The sequence below is a fragment of the Dendropsophus ebraccatus genome, chromosome 12 (genome assembly GCF_027789765.1).
Source record: "Dendropsophus ebraccatus isolate aDenEbr1 chromosome 12, aDenEbr1.pat, whole genome shotgun sequence".
NCBI lineage: Eukaryota > Metazoa > Chordata > Amphibia > Anura > Hylidae > Dendropsophus > Dendropsophus ebraccatus.
In genome coordinates this window covers 90786143-90809341 of record NC_091465.1, presented here as the reverse complement: position 1 = coordinate 90809341, position 23199 = coordinate 90786143, and the positions used below count along the sequence as shown (strand labels likewise).

The 23199-nt window shown below is 55.6% G+C and overlaps 1 protein-coding gene across 6 annotated transcripts in view; it reads left to right on the top strand.

The window, feature by feature from the left end:
• LIN37 (lin-37 DREAM MuvB core complex component) overlaps positions 1-23099 on the top strand; it is a 27210-nt gene extending 4111 nt beyond the window's left edge. For 4 of the 6 annotated variants that reach the window (XM_069947475.1, XM_069947478.1, XM_069947476.1 and 1 more), the window contains exons 2-10: positions 950-1046; positions 5475-5550; positions 6453-6503; positions 18974-19003; positions 19384-19466; positions 21682-21833; positions 21942-22085; positions 22308-22381; positions 22453-23099. In XM_069947475.1, coding sequence (XP_069803576.1) covers positions 1013-1046; positions 5475-5550; positions 6453-6503; positions 18974-19003; positions 19384-19466; positions 21682-21833; positions 21942-22085; positions 22308-22381; positions 22453-22534 — 726 coding nt within the window. In that variant the 5' untranslated portion in view covers positions 950-1012 and the 3' untranslated portion in view covers positions 22535-23099. Of the gene's footprint in view, positions 1-949; positions 1047-5474; positions 5551-6452; positions 6504-18973; positions 19004-19383; positions 19467-21681; positions 21834-21941; positions 22086-22307; positions 22382-22452 lie in introns of those variants that run through there. The other 2 variants (XM_069947480.1, XM_069947479.1) reach the window with 2 other exon arrangements.
• Positions 23100-23199: the final 100 nt, after the last annotated feature.

Genomic DNA, 23199 nt, shown 5'->3' with positions numbered 1-23199 from the left:
TGTGTGTGTGTGTGTGTGAGTCTGTGCTCTGTGTGTGTGTGTATGTGTGTGACCCTGTGCTCTGTGTGTGTGTGTGTGTGTGTGTGTGTGTGAGAGTGAGACCCTGTGCTCTGTGTGTGTGTGTGACCCTGGAATGTGTGTGTGTGTGGCAGGAATGAGATGGGAGCCATGCTGGGAGGGGGGGGGGGGGCAGGAATGAGATGGGAGCCATGCTGGGGGGGGGGGGCAGGAATGAGATGGGAGCCATGCTGGGGGGGGGGCAGGAATGAGATGGGAGCCATGCTGGGGGGGGGGGGCAGGAATGAGATAGGAGCCATGGGGGGGGGCAGGAATGAGATGGGAGCCATGCTGGGAGGGGGGGGCAGGAATGAGATGGGAGCCATGCTGGGGGGGGGGGGCAGGAATGAGATGGGAGCCATGCTGGGGGGGGGGGGGCAGGAATGAGATGGGAGCCATGCTGGGGGGGGGGCAGGAATGAGATGGGAGCCATGCTGGGAGGGGGGGGGGGGGGGGGGCAGGAATGAGATGGGAGCCATGCTGGGAGGGGGGGGGGGCAGGAATGAGATGGGAAGCCATGCTGGGAGGGGGGGGGGGGGGGCAGGAATGAGATGGGAGCCATGCTGGGGGGGGGCAGGAATGAGATGGGAGCCATGCTGGGGGGGGGGGGGGGCGGGAATGAGATGGGAGCCATGCTGGGAGGGGGGCAGGAATGAGATGGGAGCCATGGGGGGGGGGGGGGGCAGGAATGAGATGGGAGCCATGGGGGGGGGGGCAGGAATGAGATGGGAGCCATGCTGAGGGGGAGGGGGGCAGGAATGAGAGGGGAGCCATGCCCGGGATGGTATATGTTGGTCATTGATGTCACAGCTGGACATTATAATAGATAATAAGGCTATGCTCAGGTTATATCAGCACGGTGCACAGATTCTTATCCTTGTGTCTATTACAGGAACCTTTATAGGATTTGTGTCCTGAGGACGGTCACCTCCTGGGAGCAACACCGCCGGCAGCCATGTCACTAGCGAAGGTGAAGGTGGAGAAGACGGGTGAGGACACCTTGTGACTGAGTGTAGACTTACACACTGTAACGGGTCTGCAGCTGTGTGGGGGGGGGGGGGTCCTGTGGTACCATTGAAGTGTCCACAGTTTCACCACCACTGCTCGGGCCCTATCACACGCACAGCGATTACTCTTTCGATGTGTTTGCCGCAACGGTCGGACGACTAAGGAGAATTTATTCATATGTCGCATCTTTAGAGCTGACCATAAAATTATTGTTAATGGTTCCCAAACCATCCGGTGTACGTGCACGTTGTTCGCTGGTATAGAGTGTACAAGCGAGCGTAGCTGATGCCTTCCATTATTATAGTGGATAATTCACAATCACTCACAAAGAAACATAAAATTGCTTCATCTTATAGGAGCCCAAGTCTCTTAAAGGGAATGATGTGTCGGCAGACAATGACCTATTGATTTATGTGGCATAATGTAACCCTGCAGCTTTCAGTCTGACCACAAGGCGAATTCTTCTGGCCAATCACAGCCCTTAAAGGGGAACTCCACATAAGGAAAACTTGTTTTCTGTTAAAAGTTATATAGATGTGTCTGCATATTGTATTACCATATCTGCTGGATCCCACAATCCCCTGAGTGATTCACAATCTCTGGCCGGCCAGAAGCAGCTGCTGCAACTTCACTGATTGTGCAAAACTGCAAGGAAATTAGGACTGTCTTCACACATGTTGGAGTGTCATTGCAGTACTGCAGCATATTCACAAAAAATGATGCAGTAACACAAGTAAATGATGCTATACGGCAGAGAGGATCAGAGCCGGCACTGCCAATCCCACCTGGAGAAAAAACAAGACATAAACAGTATATCCCATATAAGATAAAATGGGATAAAGTCCTTATTGTGGGGCTCCACCTCAAAGACAAAAGATCCTCCATCATAATATGTGCGTGGAGATGAAAAGAAAAAGAAAAAAATTTAATGAAAAAAGTTCTTTTTTATTCCAATATCAGCGTTACAGGTAGAGAATACAGCGTGCTGTGTGGTGTTACAGGTAGAGAATACAGTGTGCTGTGTGGTGTTACAGGTAGAGAATACAGCGCTGTGTGGTGTTACAGGTAGAGAATACAGTGCTGTGTGGTGTTACAGGTAGAGAATACAGCGCTGTGTGGTGTTACAGGTAGAGAATACAGTGCTGTGTGGTGTTACAGGTAGAGAATACAGTGTGCTGTGTGGTGTTACAGGTAGAGAATACAGCGTGCTGTGTGGTGTTACAGGTAGAGAATACAGTGTGCTGTTTGGTGTTACAGGTAGAGAATACAGTGTGCTGTGTGGTATTACAGGTAGAGAATACAGTGTGCTGTGTGGTGGTACAGGTAGAGAATACAGTGCTGTGTGGTGGTACAGGTAGAGAATACAGCGTGCTGTGTGGTGTTACAGGTAGAGAATACAGCGTGCTGTGTGGTGTTACAGGTAGAGAATACAGCGTGCTGTGTGGTGTTACAGGTAGAGAATACAGTGCTGTGTGGTATTACAGGTAGAGAATACAGTGCTGTGTGGTGTTACAGGTAGAGAATACAGTGCTGTGTGGTGTTACAGGTAGAGAATACAGCGTGCTGTGTGGTGTTACAGGTAGAGAATACAGCGTGCTGTGTGGTGTTACAGGTAGAGAATACAGTGCTGTGTGGTGTTACAGGTAGAGAATACAGTGCTGTGTGGTGTTACAGGTAGAGAATACAGCGTGCTGTGTGGTGTTACAGGTAGAGAATACAGTGTGGTACAGGTAGAGAATACAGCGTGCTGTGTGGTGTTACAGGTAGAGAATACAGTGTGCTGTGTGGTGTTACAGGTAGAGAATACAGCGTGCTGTGTGGTGTTACAGGTAGAGAATACAGTGTGGTACAGGTAGAGAATACAGCGTGCTGTGTGGTGTTACAGGTAGAGAATACAGTGTGCTGTGTGGTGTTACAGGTAGAGAATACAGTGTGCTGTGTGGTGTTACAGGTAGAGAATACAGTGTGCTGTGTGGTGTTACAGGTAGAGAATACAGTGCTGTGTGGTGTTACAGGTAGAGAATACAGTGCTGTGTGGTGTTACAGGTAGAGAATACAGCGCTGTGTGGTGTTACAGGTAGAGAATACAGTGCTGTGTGGTGTTACAGGTAGAGAATACAGTGTGCTGTGTGGTGTTACAGGTAGAGAATACAGCGTGCTGTGTGGTGTTACAGGTAGAGAATACAGCGTGCTGTGTGGTGTTACAGGTAGAGAATACAGCGCTGTGTGGTGTTACAGATAGAGAATACAGCGCTGTGTGGTGTTACAGGTAGAGAATAGAGCGTGCTGTGTGGTGTTACAGGTAGAGAATACAGCGTGCTGTGTGGTGTTACAGGTAGAGAATACAGTGTGCTGTGTGGTGTTACAGGTAGAGAGTACAGCGTGCTGTGTGGTGTTACAGGTAGAGAGTACAGTGTGCTGTGTGGTGTTACAGGTAGAGAATACAGCGTGCTGTGTGGTACAGGTAGAGAATACAGTGCTGTGTGGAGTTACAGGTAGAGAATACAGCGCGCTGTGTGGTGTTACAGGTAGAGAATACAGCGTGCTGTGTGGTGTTACAGGTAGAGAATACAGTGCTGTGTGGTGTTACAGGTAGAGAATACAGCGTGCTGTGTGGTGTTACAGGTAGAGAATACAGCGTGCTGTGTGGTGTTACAGGTAGAGAATACAGCGTGCTGTGTGGTGTTACAGGTAGAGAATACAGTGTGCTGTGCGGGTGGGAGAAGAATGAAATGATAAAGTACTGCAAATTATTCAGTAACACAATAAAACTGCAATGTGTGAACACAGTCTAGATGTTCTCCAGTAGATTTGGGCGGGCAATGGGCCAGGTGGGGGATTGTGATGAACAGCTGAGGGAAAGCAATGCAGTCTCAAAACTGGAATAGATGGGTAAGTAATGCTAAATGCTTTTGCAGAAGTTTCATTTTTTTAACCTCTACCTGGAGTTCCCCTTTCAGGGCCCTTTACACCGGCCGATTATCTTCCAAAAAATTGTTAAATCATTTTAATTTAAGCGATAATCTTCAGGTGTAAATGCAACAATGCTCAAACTACGCATTGTAAACACTCATTGTTCAGTGTATAGATGGGGAGGCAAGGGCGACTAGTGACTGTGCATAGATGGGGAGGCAAGGACGACTAGTGACCTGTGCATAGATGGGGAGGCAAGGGCGACTAGTGACTGTGCATAGATGGGGAGGCAAGGGCGACTAGTGACCTGTGCATAGATGGGGAGGCAAGGGCGACTAGTGACTGTGCATAGATGGGGAGGCAAGGGCGACTAGTGACCTGTGCATAGATGGGGAGGCAAGGACGTCTAGTGACCTGTGCATAGATGGGGAGGCAAGGACGACTAGTGACCTGTGCATAGATGGGGAGGCAAGGACGTCTAGTGACCTGTGCATAGATGGGGAGGCAAGGACGACTAGTGACCTGTGCATAGATGGGGAGGCAAGGACGACTAGTGACTGTACATAGATGGGGAGGCAAGGGCGACTAGTGACTGTGCATAGATGGGGAGGCAAGGACGACTAGTGACCTGTGCATAGATGGGGAGGCAAGGACGACTAGTGACTGCATAGATGGGGGAGGCAAGGACGACTAGTGACCTGTGCATAGATGGGGGAGGCAAGGACGACTAGTGACCTGTGCATAGATGGGGAGGCAAGGACGACTAGTGACCTGTGCATAGATGGGGAGGCAAGGACGACTAGTGACCTGTGCATAGATGGGGAGGCAAGGACGACTAGTGACCTGTGCATAGATGGGGAGGCAAGGACGACTAGTGACCTGTGCATAGATGGGGAGGCAAGGACGACTAGTGACCTGTGCATAGATGGGGAGGCAAGGACGACTAGTGACTGCATAGATGGGGAGGCAAGGGCGACTAGTGACTGTACATAGATGGGGAGGCAAGGGCGACTAGTGACTGTGCATAGATGGGGAGGCAAGGGCGACTAGTGACTGTACATAGATGGGGAGGCAAGGACGACTAGTGACCTGTGCATAGATGGGGAGGCAAGGATGACTAGTGACCTGTGCATAGATGGGGAGGCAAGGACGACTAGTGACCTGTGCATAGATGGGGAGGCAAGGACGTCTAGTGACCTGTGCATAGATGGGGAGGCAAGGACGACTAGTGACCTGTGCATAGATGGGGAGGCAAGGACGACTAGTGACTGTACATAGATGGGGAGGCAAGGACGACTAATGACTGTGCATAGATGGGGAGGCAAGGGCAAATGGTCAGTCTATGGATAGGAACGTAAGGATCTTTTTTAAAGAGAAACTTGTGGCTGTTCTTTGGAGGTAAGAAATTTTTAGATAATGTCCGGAGGGAGTGCCCAGTGCACTGGATTGTGGGATTTCTGTGAGCCTGCTGTAATGCACGGTTTTCTCCTCATCAGATCTGGAGGCGGCAAGCGCTCGTAGTCGTCTGGATGCTGTTTTAAAGGGATTGCTGGACCGGAGTGAGGTGGACAGGTGAGGGGTCTCCTTATATAACTTCCAGGGGTGCTCACATCACAAAACATGGCAGCCTCTACCCAACAGCTCCTCACCTCTCCACAGGTGGTGTGTGACATTGCAGCTTATACCTGGAGCCAAGCTGCAATACCCAACAGGGACAGGTGAGGCGCTGCTGAGGAGCGGAAGGCGTCCTGTGCTCCCGAGTCTCTTGACTGTCCAGCATGGTGGGGTGGTGGTCAGAGGATCCGGATTATCAGAATATTACTAGCAGCAGAGGAGACTGCCCTGCACTGTGTGGTGTAATAGTCTGCAGCTATTTCATGAAAAAATGGAAACTTTTATATAGTGAGTGCTCTGTCTACAGAAGAAGGAAAATTGTTGCATAACAGAATTTCTAATCCAGCTTGGTATCACAAAGCAATGGTGGCAGGTACCCTGGGAGTACTTACCTGTACTTGGTATGGAGCATAGTATGATACAATGTTACTTCATTTATATGTTAGAGCAATAATTGGTTGCTTTCTTGTTTGTTTTAATGATTTGTTTTATTTATGTAATTTTATATAAGTCTACTGACTTGTCATAGTTTATCTATTATTATATGATTCTTCTTATCACTTTGTATTTATGTATAACTTCAATAAAATATTGTTTAAAAATAAAAAAATAGTCTGCAGCTAATAGGTGAGGAGATGTCCCTGCATACTGTCTCCAGGCACTCTGTGGTGTAATAGTCTGCGGCTGATGGGTGAGGAGACGGCCCTGCATACTGTCTCCGAGCACTCTGTGGTGTAATAGTCTGCGGCCTTTTCTCGATAGACGGGCTGCACTGTATCACTGCTGGGCCTATCCTCCCCGGTCGCTATTGAGAAAGTATAGAAAATGTGACGTCTGATGTGAGGATCTTGTGATTACAGGGAACAGATGGAGGATGAGAGCGGCAAAGCGTCCACAGACCCCCAGTGCAAGTAAGGAGGGGTATCACACACCATGTGGGAGGGCCGGGGTAACGATACGGGAGGGCCGGGGTAACACTGCAGTGGGACACCCTGTGGGAGGGCCGAGGTAGCACTGCGATGGGACACGCTGCAGGAGTGCCGGGGTAACTCTGCAGGAGAGCCATCGTAATACTGCCATAGGACACGCTGCGGGGGGCCGTCGTAACACTGCGATAGGACATGCTGCGGGAGGGCCGGGGTAACACTGTGATAGGACACGCTGCAGGAGTGCCGGGGTAACTCTGCAGGAGAGCCATCGTAATACTGCCATAGGACACGCTGCGGGAGAGCCGTCGTAACACTGCGATAGGGCACGCTGCGGGAGGGCCAGGGTAACACTGCCATAGGACACACTGAAGGAGGGCCAGGGTAACACTGCCATAGGACACACTGAAGGAGGGCCAGGGTAACACTGTGATAGGACACGCTGCGGGAGAGCCGAGGTGGCACTGTGATAGGACACGCTGCGGGAGGGCCATCATAACACTGCGATAGGACACGCTGCGGGAGGGCCATCATAACACTGCGATAGGACACGCTGCGGGAGGGCCATCATTACACTGCGATAGGACACGCTGCGGGAGGGCCATCATAACACTGCGATAGGACACGCTGCGGGAGGGCCGGGTTAACACTGTGATAGGACACGCTGCAGGAGGGCCGGGGTAACACTGTGATGGGACACGCTGCGGGAGGGCCATCATAACACTGCGATAGGACACGCTGCGGGAGGGCCGGGGTAACACTGTGATAGGACTCGCTGCAGGAGGGCCGGGGTAACACTGTGATAGGACATGCTGCGGGAGGGCCGGGGTAACACTGTGATAGGACACGCTGCGGGAGGGCCGGGGTAACACTGCGGGAGGGCCAGGGTAACACTGTAATAGGGCGCGCTGCGGGAGAGCCGAGGTGGCACTGTGATAGGACACGCTGCGGGAGGGCCATCATAACACTGCGATAGGACACGCTGCGGGAGGGCCATCATAACACTGCGATAGGACACGCTGCGGGAGGGCCATCATTACACTGCGATAGGACACGCTGCGGGAGGGCCATCATAACACTGCGATAGGACACGCTGCGGGAGGGCCGGGTTAACACTGTGATAGGACACGCTGCAGGAGGGCCGGGGTAACACTGTGATGGGACACGCTGCGGGAGGGCCATCATAACACATGCGATAGGACATGCTGCGGGAGGGCCGGGGTAACACTGTGATAGGACACTCTGCGGGAGGGCCGGGGTAACACTGTGATAGGACACTCTGCGGGAGGGCCATCATAACACTGCGATAGGACACGCTGCGGGAGGGCCATCATAACACTGCGATAGGACATGCTGCGGGAGGGCCGGGGTAACACTGTGATAGGACACGCTGCGGGAGGGCCGGGGTAACACTGTGATAGGACACGCTGCGGGAGGGCCGGGGTAACACTGCGGGAGGGCCATCGTAACACTGTAATAGGGCACGCTGCGGGAGAGCTGAGGTGGCACTGTGATAGGACACGCTGCGGGAGAGCCATCATAACACTGCGATAGGACACGCTGCGGGAGGGCCATCATAACACTGCGATAGGACACGCTGCGGGAGGGCCATCATAACACTGCGATAGGACACGCTGCGGGAGGGCCATCATTACACTGCGATAGGACATGCTGCGGGAGGGCCGGGGTAACACTGCGATAGGACTCGCTGCAGGAGGGCCGGGGTAACACTGTGATAGGACACGCTGCGGGAGGGCCGGGGTAACACTGCGGGAGGGCCAGGGTAACACTGTGATAGGACACGCTGCGGGAGGGCCGGGGTAACACTGCGATAGGACACGCTGCGGGAGGGCCATCATAACACTGTGATAGGACACGCTGCGGGAGGGCCAGGGTAACACTGCGGGAGGGCCGGGGTAACACTGTGATAGGACACGCTGCGGGAGGGCCATCATAACACTGCGATAGGACACACTGCGGGAGGGCCAGGGTAACACTGTGATGGGACACGCTGCGGGAGGGCCGGGGTAACACTGTGATAGGACTCGCTGCAGGAGGGCCGGGGTAACACTGTGATAGGACATGCTGCGGGAGGGCCGGGGTAACACTGTGATAGGACACGCTGCGGGAGGGCCGGGGTAACACTGCGGGAGGGCCAGGGTAACACTGTAATAGGGCGCGCTGCGGGAGAGCCGAGGTGGCACTGTGATAGGACACGCTGCGGGAGGGCCATCATAACACTGCGATAGGACACGCTGCGGGAGGGCCATCATAACACTGCGATAGGACACGCTGCGGGAGGGCCATCATAACACTGCGATAGGACACGCTGCGGGAGGGCCATCATTACACTGCGATAGGACACGCTGCGGGAGGGCCATCATAACACTGTGATAGGACACGCTGCAGGAGGGCCGGGGTAACACTGTGATGGGACACGCTGCGGGAGGGCCATCATAACACTGCGATAGGACATGCTGCGGGAGGGCCGGGGTAACACTGTGATAGGACACGCTGCGGGAGGGCCGGGGTAACACTGCGGGAGGGCCGGGGTAACATTGCGGGAGGGCCGGGGTAACACTGCGGGAGGGCCGGGGTAACACTGCGGGAGGCCATCGTAACACTGTAATAGGGCGCGCTGCGGGAGAGCTGAGGTGGCACTGTGATAGGACACGCTGCGGGAGAGCCATCATAACACTGCGATAGGACACGCTGCGGGAGGGCCATCATAACACTGCGATAGGACACGCTGCGGGAGGGCCATCATAACACTGCGATAGGACACGCTGCGGGAGGGCCGGGGTAACACTGCGATAGGACTCGCTGCAGGAGGGCCGGGGTAACACTGTGATAGGACACGCTGCGGGAGGGCCGGGGTAACACTGCGGGAGGGCCAGGGTAACACTGTGATAGGACACGCTGCGGGAGGGCCGGGGTAACACTGCGATAGGACACGCTGCGGGAGGGCCATCATAACACTGTGATAGGACACGCTGCGGGAGGGCCAGGGTAACACTGCGGGAGGGCCGGGGTAACACTGTGATAGGACACGCTGCAGGAGGTCCGGGGTAACACTGTGATGGGACACGCTGCGGGAGGGCCATCATAACACTGCGATAGGACATGCTGCGGGAGGGCCGGGGTAACACTGTGATAGGACACGCTGCGGGAGGGCCGGGGTAACACTGTGATAGGACACGCTGCGGGAGGGCCGGGGTAACACTGTGATAGGACACTCTGCGGGAGGGCCGGGGTAACACTGTGATAGGACACGCTGCGGGAGGGCCGGGGTAACACTGTGATAGGACACGCTGCGGGAGGGCCGGGGTAACACTGTGATAGGACACGCTGCGGGAGGGCCATCATAACACTGTGATAGGACACGCTGCGGGAGGGCCGGGGTAACACTGTGATAGGACACGCTGCGGGAGGGTCGGGGTAACACTGTGATAGGACACGCTGCGGGAGGGCCATCATAACACTGTGATAGGACACGCTGCGGGAGGGCCGGGGTAACACTGTGATAGGACACGCTGCGGGAGGGTCGGGGTAACACTGTGATAGGACACGCTGCGGGAGGGTCGGGGTAACACTGTGATAGGACACGCTGCGGGAGGGCCATCATAACACTGTGATAGGACACGCTGCGGGAGGGCCGGGGTAACACTGTGATAGGACACGCTGCGGGAGGGCCGGGGTAACACTGCGGGAGGGCCGGGGTAACACTGCGGGAGGGCCGGGGTAACACTGCAATAGGGCGCGCTGCGGGAGGGCCATCATAACACTGCGATAGGACACGCTGCGGGAGGGCCGGGGTAACACTGCGGGAGGGCCATCGTAACACTGTAATAGGGCGCGCTGCGGGAGGGCCATCATAACACTGCGATAGGACACGCTGCGGGAGGGCCATCATTACACTGCAATAGGACTCGCTGCAGGAGGGCCGGGGTAACACTGTGATAGGACACGCTGCGGGAGGGCCGGGGTAACACTGCGGGAGGGCCAGGGTAACACTGTGATAGGACATGCTGCGGGAGGGCCGGGGTAACACTGTGATGGGACACGCTGCGGGAGGGCCGGGGTAACACTGCGATAGGACACGCTGCGGGAGGGCCAGGGTAACACTGTGATAGGACACGCTGCGGGAGGGCCAGGGTAACACTGCGGGGGGGCCGGGGTAACACTGTGATAGGACACGCTGCAGGAGGGCCAGGGTAACACTGCCATAGGACACACTGCGGGAGGGCCAGGGTAACACTGCGGGGGGGCCGGGGTAACACTGTGATAGGACACGCTGCGGGAGGGCCGGGGTAACACTGCGGGAGGGCCAGGGTAACACTGTGATAGGACACTCTGCGGGAGGGCCATCATAACACTGCGATAGGACACGCTGCGGGAGGGCCATCATAACACTGTGATAGGACTCGCTGCGGGAGGGCCGGGGTAACACTGTGATAGGACACGCTGCGGGAGGGCCGGGGTAACACTGCGGGAGGGCCATCGTAACACTGTAATAGGACACGCTGCGGGAGGGCCATCATAACACTGCGATAGGACACGCTGCGGGAGGGCCATCATAACACTGCGATAGGACACGCTGCGGGAGGGCCATCATAACACTGCGATAGGACACGCTGCGGGAGGGCCATCATTACACTGCGATAGGACACGCTGCGGGAGGGCCGGGGTCGGGGTAACACTGTGATAGGACTCGCTGCAGGAGGGCCGGGGTCGGGGTAACACTGTGATAGGACACGCTGCGGGAGGGCCGGGGTAACACTGTGATAGGACACGCTGCGGGAGGGCCATCATTACACTGTGATAGGACTCGCTGCAGGAGGGCCGGGGTAACACTGTGATAGGACACGCTGCGGGAGGGCCGGGGTAACACTGCGGGAGGGCCGGGGTAACATTGCGGGAGGGCCGGGGTAACACTGCGGGAGGGCCGGGGTAACACTGCGGGAGGCCATCGTAACACTGTAATAGGGCGCGCTGCGGGAGAGCCGAGGTGGCACTGTGATAGGACACGCTGCGGGAGAGCCATCATAACACTGCGATAGGACACGCTGCGGGAGGGCCATCATTACACTGCGATAGGACACGCTGCGGGAGGGCCAGGGTAACACTGTGATAGGACACGCTGCGGGAGAGCCATCATAACACTGCGATAGGACACGCTGCGGGAGGGCCATCATTACACTGCGATAGGACACGCTGCGGGAGGGCCGGGGTAACACTGCGGGAGGGCCAGGGTAACACTGTGATAGGACACGCTGCGGGAGGGCCGGGGTAACACTGTGATAGGACACGCTGCGGGAGGGCCAGGGTAACACTGTGATAGGACACGCTGCGGGAGGGCCGGGGTAACACTGTGATAGGGCGCGCTGCGGGAGGGCCAGGGTAACACTGTGATAGGACACGCTGCGGGAGGGCCAGGGTAACACTGTGATAGGACACGCTGCGGGAGGGCCGGGGTAACACTGTCATAGGACACGCTGCAGGAGGGCCGGGGTAACACTGTGATAGGACACGCTGCGGGAGGGCCGGGGTAACACTGCGATAGGACACGCTGCGGGAGGGCCAGGGTAACACTGCGGGGGGGCCGGGGTAACACTGTGATAGGACACGCTGCGGAAGGGCCAGGGTAACACTGCGGGGGGGCCGGGGTAACACTGTGATAGGACACGCTGCGGGAGGGCCAGGGTAACACTGCGATAGGACACGCTGCGGGAGGGCCGGGGTAACACTGCGGGGGGGCCGGGGTAACACTGTGATAGGACACGCTGCGGGAGGGCCGGGGTAACACTGTGATAGGACACGCTGCGGGAGGGCCAGGGTAACACTGCGGGGGGGCCGGGGTAACACTGTGATAGGACACGCTGCGGGAGGGCCAGGGTAACACTGCGGGGGGGCCGGGGTAACACTGTGATAGGACACGCTGCGGGAGGGCCGGGGTAACACTGCGGGAGGGCCAGGGTAACACTGTGATAGGACACGCTGCGGGAGGGCCAGGGTAACACTGTGATAGGACACGCTGCGGGAGGGCCGGGGTAACACTGTGATAGGACACGCTGCGGGAGGGCCGGGGTAACACTGTGATAGGACACACTGCGGGAGGGCCGGGGTAACACTGCGGGAGGGCCATCGTAACACTGTGATAGGACACGCTGCGGGAGGGCCATCATAACACTGCGATAGGACACGCTGCGGGAGGGCCGGGGTAACACTGTGATAGGACACGCTGCGGGAGGGCCATCATTACACTGCGATAGGACATGCTGCGGGAGGGCCGGGGTAACACTGTGATAGGACACGCTGCGGGAGGGCCGGGGTAACATTGTGATAGGACACGCTGCGGGAGGGCCGGGGTAACACTGCGATAGGACACGCTGCGGGAGGGCCAGGGTAACACTGCGGGGGGGCCGGGGTAACACTGTGATAGGACACGCTGCGGGAAGGCCAGGGTAACACTTCGGGGGGGCCGGGGTAACACTGTGATAGGACACGCTGCGGGAGGGCCGGGGTAACACTGTGATAGGACACGCTGCGGGAGGGCCGGGGTAACACTGTGATAGGACACGCTGCGGGAGGGCCGGGGTAACACTGCGGGGGGGCCGGGGTAACACTGTGATAGGACACGCTGCGGGAGGGCCAGGGTAACACTGCGGGGGGGCCGGGGTAACACTGTGATAGGACACGCTGCGGGAGGGCCAGGGTAACACTGCGGGGGGGCCGGGGTAACACTGATAGGACACGCTGCGGGAGGGCCAGGGTAACACTGCGATAGGACACGCTGCGGGAGGGCCAGGGTAACACTGCGGGGGGGCCGGGGTAACACTGTGATAGGACACGCTGCGGGAGGGCCGGGGTAACACTGCGGGAGGGCCGGGGTAACACTGTGATAGGACACGCTGCGGGAGGGCCATCATAACACTGCGATAGGACACGCTGCGGGAGGGCCGGGTTAACACTGTGATAGGACACGCTGCAGGAGGGCCGGGGTAACACTGCGATAGGACATGCTGCGGGAGGGCCGGGGTAACACTGTGATGGGACACGCTGCGGGAGGGCCGGGGTAACACTGTGATAGGACACGCTGCGGGAGGGCCGGGGTAACACTGCGGGAGGGCCAGGGTAACACTGTGATAGGACACTCTGCGGGAGGGCCATCATAACACTGCGATAGGACATGCTGCGGGAGGGCCGGGGTAACACTGTGATAGGACACGCTGCGGGAGGGCCGGGGTAACATTGCGGGAGGGCCGGGGTAACACTGCGGGAGGGCCGGGGTAACACTGCGGGAGGGCCATCGTAACACTGTAATAGGGCGCGCTGCGGGAGAGCCGAGGTGGCACTGTGATAGGACACGCTGCGGGAGGGCCATCATTACACTGCGATAGGACACGCTGCGGGAGGGCCGGGGTAACACTGCGGGAGGGCCAGGGTAACACTGCGATAGGACACGCTGCGGGAGGGCCAGGGTAACACTGCGGGGGGGCCAGGGTAACACTGCCATAGGACACGCTGCGGGAGAGCCAGGGTAACACTGTGATAGGACACGCTGCGGGAGGGCCGGGGTAACACTGTGATGGGACACGCTGCGGGAGGGCCGGGGTAACACTGTGATAGGACATGCTGCGGGAGAGCCAGGGTAACACTGTGATAGGACACACTGCGGGAGGGCCGGGGTAACACTGTGATAGGACACGCTGCGGGAGGGCCGGGGTAACACTGTGATGGGACACGCTGCGGGAGGGCCGGGGTAACACTGTGATAGGACACGCTGCGGGAGGGCCAGGGTAACACTGCGGGAGGGCCGGGGTAACACTGTAATAGGGCGCGCTGCGGGAGGGCCGGGGTAACACTGCGATAGGACACGCTGCGGGAGGGCCATCATAACACTGTGATAGGACTCGCTGCGGGAGGGCCAGGGTAACACTGCGATAGGACACGCTGCGGGAGGGCCAGGGTAACACTGCGATAGGACACGCTGCGGGAGAGCCAGGGTAACACTGTGATAGGACACGCTGCGGGAGGGCCGGGGTAACACTGTGATAGGACACGCTGCGGGAGGGCCGGGGTAACACTGCAGCAAATCCTCAGCTGTGATAAGTAGTAGGATTGTAGTTACATAAATCTTCTCTGTTCTGACAGTTTGTTACAATGTATCAGTGTAGCCAATCCACTCCGCTCAGCAAGTTTTCTACTTTTGCCAGTCAGTTAGTGATAAGCGGGTGTGGCTTTGTGGATGGGTGTGGCTTTGTGGATGGGTGTGGCTTTGTGGATGGGTGTGGCTTTGTGGGTGTGGTTACATGGTGACAAGTTGTTTACATTCTGTCTGCCAGTGGCGCTGATCTCCATCTGCTAATAGGTGCGCCATGTTATACATGAGAGACTGCAGTGCAGGTCAGCTTCATACACCGGCCCTAGAGTATATTATATCCTATAGTGGCTGGGGGAGTGCACTATATACATACAGGGGGGTCACCTCCATATCCTATAGTGGCTGGGGAAGTGCACTATATACATACAGGGGGGGTCACATCCTATAGTGGCTGGGGGAGTGCACTATATACATACAGGGGGGGTCACCTCCATATCCTATAGTGGCTGGGGGAGTGCACTATATACATACAGGGGGGTCACCTCCATATCCTATAGTGGCTGGGGGGGCACTATATACATACAGGGGGGTCACCTCCATATCCTATAGTGGCTGGGGGAGTGCACTATAGCCATACAGGGGGGTCACCTCCATATCCTATAGTGGCTGGGGGGTTACTATATACATACAGGGGGGTCACCTCCACATCCTATAGTGGCTGGGGGGACACTATATACATAAAGGGGGGTCACCTCCATATCCTATAGTGGCTGGGGGGTTACTATATACATACAGGGGGGGTCACCTCCACATCCTATAGTGGCTGGGGGGACACTATATACATACAGGGGGGTCACCTCCATATCCTATAGTGGCTGGGGGGTTACTATATACATACAGGGGGGTCACCTCCACATCCTATAGTGGCTGGGGGGACACTATATACATACAGGGGGGTCACCTCCATATCCTATAGTGGCTGGGGGAGTGCACTATATACATACAGGGGGGGTCACATCCTATAGTGGCTGGGGGAGTGCACTATATACATACAGGGGGGTCACATCCTATAGTGGCTGGGGGAGTGCACTGTATACATACAGGGGGGGTCACATCCTATAGTGGCTGGGGGGGCACTATATACATACAGGGGGGGTCACCTCCATATCCTATAGTGGCTGGGGGAGTGCACTATATACATACAGGGGGGGTCACCTCCATATCCTATAGTGGCTGGGGGAGTGCACTGTATACATACAGGGGGGTCACCTCCATATCCTATAGTGGCTGGGGGAGTGCACTATATACATACAGGGGGGGTCACATCCTATAGTGGCTGGGGGAGTGCACTATATACATACAGGGGGGGTCACCTCCTATAGGGGCTGGGGGGACACTATATACATACAGGGGGGTCACCTCCATATCCTATAGTGGCTGGGGGGGTGCACTATATACATACAGGGGGGTCACCTCCACATCCTATAGTGGCTGGGGGGGCACTATATACATACAGGGGGGTCACATCCTATAGTGGCTGGGGGAGTGCACTATATACATACAGGGGGGTCACCTCCACATCCTATAGTGGCTGGGGGGCACTATATACATACAGGGGGGTCACCTCCATATCCTATAGTGGCTGGGGGAGTGCACTGTATACATACAGGGGGGGTCATCTCCACATCCTATAGTGGCTGGGGGGGCACTATATACATACAGGGGGGTCACCTCCACATCCTATAGTGGCTGGGGGAGTGCACTATATACATACAGGGGGGTCACCTCCATATCCTATAGTGGCTGGGGGGCACTATATCCATACAGGGGGGTCACCTCCATATCCTATAGTGGCTGGGGGAGTGCACTATATCCATACAGGGGGGTCACCACCATATCCTATAGTGGCTGGGGAAGTGCACTATATTCATACAGGGTGGGTCACATCCTATAGGGGCTGGGGGAGTGCACTATATACATACAGGGGGGTCACCTCCACATCCTATAGTGGCTGGGGGAGTGCACTATATCCATACAGGGGGGTCACCTCCATATCCTATAGAGGCTGGGGGAGTGCACTATATACATACAGGGGGGGTCACATCCTATAGTGGCTGGGGGAGTGCACTATATCCATACAGGGGGGTCACCTCCACATCCTATAGTGGCTGGGGGAGTGCACTATATCCATACAGGGGTGTCACCACCATATCCTATAGTGGCTGGGGGAGTGCACTATATCCATACAGGGGGGTCACCACCATATCCTATAGGGGCTGGGGGAGTGCACTATATACATACAGGGGGGTCACTTCCTATAGGGGCTGGGGGAGTGCACTATATACATACAGGGGGGTCACTTCCTATAGGGGCTGGGGGAGTGCACTATATACATACAGGGGGAGTCAGATCCTATAGGGCCTGGGGGAGTGCACTATATACATACAGGGTGGGTCACATCCTATAGGGGCTGGGGAAGTGCACTATATCCATACAGGGGGAGTCAGATCCTATAGTGGCTGGGGGAGTGCACTATATCCATACAGGGGGGTCACCACCATATCCTGTAGTGGCTGGGGAAGTGCACTATATACATACAGGGTGGGTCACATCCTATAGGGGCTGGGGGAGTGCACTATATACATACAGGGGGGGTCACCACCATATCCTATAGTGGCTGGGGGAGTGCACTATATCCATAGAGAGGGGTCACCTCCACATCCTATAGTGGCTGGGGGGGCACTATATACATACAGGGGGGTCACCTCCACATCCTATAGTGGCTGGGGGAGTGCACTATATACATACAGGGGGGGTCACCTCCATATCCTATAGTGGCTGGGGGAGTGCACTATATACATACAGGGGTGTCACCTCCTATAGTGGCTGGGGGGGCACTATATACATACAGGGGTGTCACATCCTATAGTGGCTGGGGGGGCACTATATACATACAGGGGGGTCACCTCCATATCCTATAGTGGCTGGGGGAGTGCACTGTATACATACAGGGGGGTCACCTCCACATCCTATAGTGGCTGGGGGGGCACTATATACATACAGGGTGGGTCACATCCTATAGGGGCTGGGGGAGTGCACTATATACATACAGGGGGGGGTCACCTCCACATCCTATAGTGGCTGGGGGAGTGCACTATATGCATACAGGGGGGTCACCTCCACATCCTATAGTGGCTGGGGGGGCACTATATACATACAGGGTGGGTCACATCCTATAGGGGCTGGGGGAGTGCACTATATACATACAGGGGTGTCACCTCCTATAGTGGCTGGGGGAGTGCACTATATACATACAGGGGGGTCACATCCACATCCTATAGTGGCTGGGGGGGCACTATATACATACAGGGGGGTCACCTCCATATCCTATAGTGGCTGGGGGAGTGCACTATATACATACAGGGGGGGGTCACCTCCATATCCTATAGTGGCTGGGGGAGTGCACTATATACATAAAGGGGGGTCACCTCCACATCCTATAGGGGCTGGGGGAGTGCACTATATACATACAGGGGGGGTCACATCCTATAGTGGCTGGGGGAGTGCACTATATACATACAGGGGGGGTCACCTCCATATCCTATAGTGGCTGGGGGAGTGCACTATATACATACAGGGGGGTCACCTCCATATCCTATAGTGGCTGGGGGGGTTACTATATACATACAGGGGGGGGGGTCACCTCCACATCCTATAGGGGCTGGGGGGGCACTATATACATACAGGGGGGTCACCTCCATATCCTATAGTGGCTGGGGGAGTGCACTATATACATACAGGGGGGGTCACCTCCATATCCTATAGTGGCTGGGGGAGTGCACTATATACATACAGGGGGGTCACCTCCATATCCTATAGTGGCTGGGGGGGTTACTATATACATACAGGGGGGGTCACCTCCACATCCTATAGTGGCTGGGGGGCACTATATACATACAGGGGGGTCACCTCCATATCCTATAGTGGCTGGGGGAGTGCACTATATACATACAGGGGGGTCACCTCCACATCCTATAGGGGCTGGGGGGGTACTATATACATACAGGGGGGGGTCACATCCTATATTTCCTCTAATATACTTTAGGGCTAGTGTATGACGCTGATCTGCCCTGAAGTCTCTCAAAAGTTTGTAAAATTTTCATTCTACAGTGAAAAAGTTTAATTTAAGAAAAGATGGAAATCCCCTGTGATTGTTGCGTCCCCCTCACAAGGTCCCGGATATTTCCACAGGGGTCACAGAGTTTTTTTAGTGTGAAAGTGGGTGAATCAGCCGTATGAGACGTGTGTTATACCGGAAACTGGTCTAATCCGTTTCCTCTTTTCCTTCTAGAGACTCTTCTCCATCTGCTGCCGGAAAGCGGTAATTTTTATCTTCAGTCCCATACATTATATGTTTAAGTGAGTGTATGGAGTGGTCACTGTGCCGGCCATCCAGCTGAAAAGAAGGGGAGGAGCGGGCTGCCTACCAATCAACATCACAGGGAGGGTGGGGAGGAGCGAGCTGCCTACCAATCAACATCACAGGGAGGGTGGGGAGGAGCGGGCTGCCTACCAATCAACATCACAGGGAGGAGTGGTCTGCCTACCATCAACATCACAGGGAGGGTTTAGAGGAGTGGTCTGGGGCGGGGGGCACATCACAAGTCTGTGGGCTCTGGACATCGGGCAGGGGCTCTACCTTGGGCCTGGGGTTTTATTGGCTGTACAGACTGTAGTTTCTGATTCCTCGTTCCTCTCCAGCCCCTCCGTGCGTCCCACTCACCATCGCCGGAAGAAGCGAAAAGAAGAGGATGGACTCCCAGAAGCCGTTCTCCCCAAGACGAGTAAGGAAGGGGCCAGAGTCATATAGGAGGCGCAGACCATATAGATACAGCCCCCACCTCCACATGCTATAGGGGCTGGGGGGGCACTATATACATACAGGGGGGGGTCACATCCTATAGTGGCTGGGGGAGTGCACTGTATACATACAGGGGGGGTCACCTCCACATCCTATAGAGGCTGGGGGAGTGCACTATATACATACAGGGGGGGTCACCTCCACATCCTATAGAGGCTGGGGGAGTGCACTATATACATACAGGGGGGTCACCACCATATCCTATAGTGGCTGGGGGAGTGCACTGTATACATACAGGGGGGGGTCACCTCCACATCCTATAGAGGCTGGGGGAGTGCACTGTATACATACAGGGGGGGTCACCTCCACATCCTATAGAGGCTGGGGAAGTGCACTATATACATACAGGGGGGTCACATCCTATAGGGGCTGGGGGAGTGCACTATATACATACAGGGGGGTCACATCCTATAGGGGCTGGGGGAGTGCACTATATACATACAGGGGGGTCACCTCCATATCCTATAGTGGCTGTGGGGGGGGCACTATATACATAAAGGGGGGTCACCTCCACATCCTATAGTGGCTGGGGGAGTGCACTATATACATACAGGGGGGTCACCTCCACATCCTATAGTGGCTGGGGGAGTGCACTATATACATACAGGGGGGTCACATCCTATAGTGGCTGGGGGGGCACTATATACATACAGGGGGGTCACATCCTATAGGGGCTGGGGGAGTGCACTATATACATACAGGGGGGTCACCTCCATATCCTATAGTGGCTGTGGGGGGGGCACTATATACATACAGGGGGGTCACCTCCACATCCTATAGTGGGTGGGGGAGTGCACTATATACATACAGGGGGGTCACCTCCACATCCTATAGTGGCTGGGGGAGTGCACTGTATACATACAGGGGGGTCACATCCTATAGTGGCTGGGGGAGTGCACTATATCCATACAGGGGGGTCACCTCCATATCCTATAGTGGCTGGGGGAGTGCACTATGTACATACAGGGGGGTCACCTCCATATCCTATAGTGGCTGGGGGAGTGCACTATATACATACAGGGGGGGGTCACCTCCTATAGTGGCTGGGGGAGTGCACTATATACATACAGGGGGGGTCACATCCTATAGTGGCTGGGGGAGTGCACTATATACATACAGGGGGGGTCACATCCTATAGTGGCTGGGGGAGTGCACTATATACATACAGGGGGGTCACATCCTATAGTGGCTGGGGGAGTGCACTATATACATACAGGGGGGTCACATCCTATAGTGGCTGGGGGAGTGCACTATATACATACAGGGGGGGTCGCATCCTATAGTGGCTGGGGGAGTGCACTATGTACATACAGGGGGGTCACCTCCACATCCTATAGTGGCTGGGGGAGTGCACTATGTACATACAGGGGGGTCACCTCCACATCCTATAGTGGCTGGGGGAGTGCACTATGTACATACAGGGGGGTCACCTCCACATCCTATAGTGGCTGGGGGAGTGCACTATGTACATACAGGGGGGGTCACCTCCACATCCTATAGTGGCTGGGGGAGTGCACTATATACATACAGGGGGGGTCACATCCTATAGTAGCTGGGGGAGTGCACTATATACATACAGGGGGGGTCACATCCTATAGTAGCTGGGGGAGTGCACTATATACATACAGGGGGGTCACCTCCATATCCTATAGTGGCTGGGGGAGTGCACTATATACATACAGGGGGGTCACCTCCACATCCTATAGGGGCTGGGGGAGTGCACTATATACATACAGGGGGGGTCATCTCCACATCCTATAGTGGCTGGGGGAGTGCACTATATACATACAGGGGGGGTCACATCCTATAGGGGCTGGGGGAGTGCACTATATACATACAGGGGGGTCACCTATAGTGGCTGGGGGAGTGCACTATATACATACAGGGGGGGTCACATCCTATAGTAGCTGGGGGAAGTGCACTATATACATAAAGGGGGGTCACCTCCATATCCTATAGTGGCTGGGGGAGTGCACTGTATACATACAGGGGGGTCACCTCCACATCCTATAGGGGAAGAATGTCTCATTAGGGTTAGGATAAGCTTATTTTCTTTATTTGTTCATTTAGGTTAATAAAGTGTTTTTTGTTTTTTGTTTTTTTTTGATGCAACATTAACCCCATCTTCTCCTTTGCAGACACATTTGTCATCCGACTCTTTGATCGCAGCGTGGATTTGGCGCAGTTCTCGGAGGACACCCCCCTGTACCCCGTCTGCCGGGCCTGGCTTCGCAACTCTCCAGGATCCAAAGCCCCCGAGCCCCCTCCCACACCGCCGCCATCTGAGGAGGTAGGAGAGCCCTCCATTCACTCTGTCGGCATGCTGGGGGTAGTAGTGTTTGCATGTACATGAGCCTCATGTTAAAGATGTCTCACTGGATCCTCCTCCTATCCTCAGGGGGATGTAGTGAACGGGACGTCTCAGAATATCTATCACCTGCCTCCCCCGTCGGGCTGCCTGCTAACAGTAGCGGGAGAATCGGTCAACCTGAGGATACCGTCACCCCTCCCCCGAGAAGAGGAGCCCCTCAACATTGACGCGGTAAGTGTAGGTAGGGGGGCTGCCCGGGAGGTGCTGCATATTGACTGGTGGTCAGCCCACTGTCACCACTAAGGGGAGCTCACTGTATATGGATTGAGACCGTGGTTGGAGCAGCCCAACCCCCCACCCATTATGTGACATTCATGTCTGGGGTCACGTCCCCATGGGGGGGGCACACCCCTATACATAAACTGAGGATTCACCTCTCCCCTACTCTCTCAGCCAGCAGAGGCGACACCAAGCATGTCTGTGCTCATCTACCAGAACATGACCCGGTGGAAGAAGATCCGGCAGAGGTAAGAGGGGGGGATGTATCACTGTCCCCCACCATGTTATATCCCACAGCTAACGTATGTGTGTGTGACAGATGGAAGGACGCCTCGTACAGGAACCAGCAACGCTACGCCCAGAGCATGAAGATCCTGAAGGAGATGTATGAGCGGCAGTGACCAGCTCGGCGGATAACATGGCTTCAGGCCCCACGGGTCACATGACTTCAGGTCTGGTGTCCTGCTCTTCATCATTTACTGGGAGTGGCCTGTGGGGGGCGTCACAGCTCCTGACAAAATATTATTAGGGCATGAATGGAACTGATTAGCCAGGGGATATGGGGTCTGGGGGGTTGGCGGGTATCTAGAGTTCCCCAGCCTGAGGCTGTCCAGCTATTGCAGAACTATAACTCCCAGCATGCCCTGACGACCTTGGTTTTAGTTGTGTAACAGGGTTTGCCAGATGCTGCCCTCTTGTTTTTAACCCGTTATGCTCTGGTCTTCCTCGGGGTTGCGGACGTCTTTTAGACACTGGCAGATAATCCAGGATTTTTAGTCTCTTTTATTAATTGTGACTCCCGCTCCTCGCTCCGCCATAACCAGAGCTGTGGAGTCAGTGAGCCGCAGCTCCCACTCCATGTCCACAGCCCGGGGCAGACCTCCTCTTTTATCTTTTTAATGTGTTTGCTGTTTCTAGATTTTGGCCCTGTCTGTCTAGTGTATGATAAAGTGTTATATAACACCACCCTACAGTGTGCTCTTCATTACGCTGTGTGTTGTTTCTGCAGATTACACCTCCAGAATCTCCTATAATAAACAGCGCCACCCTTGTCTTCAGGTTGTAT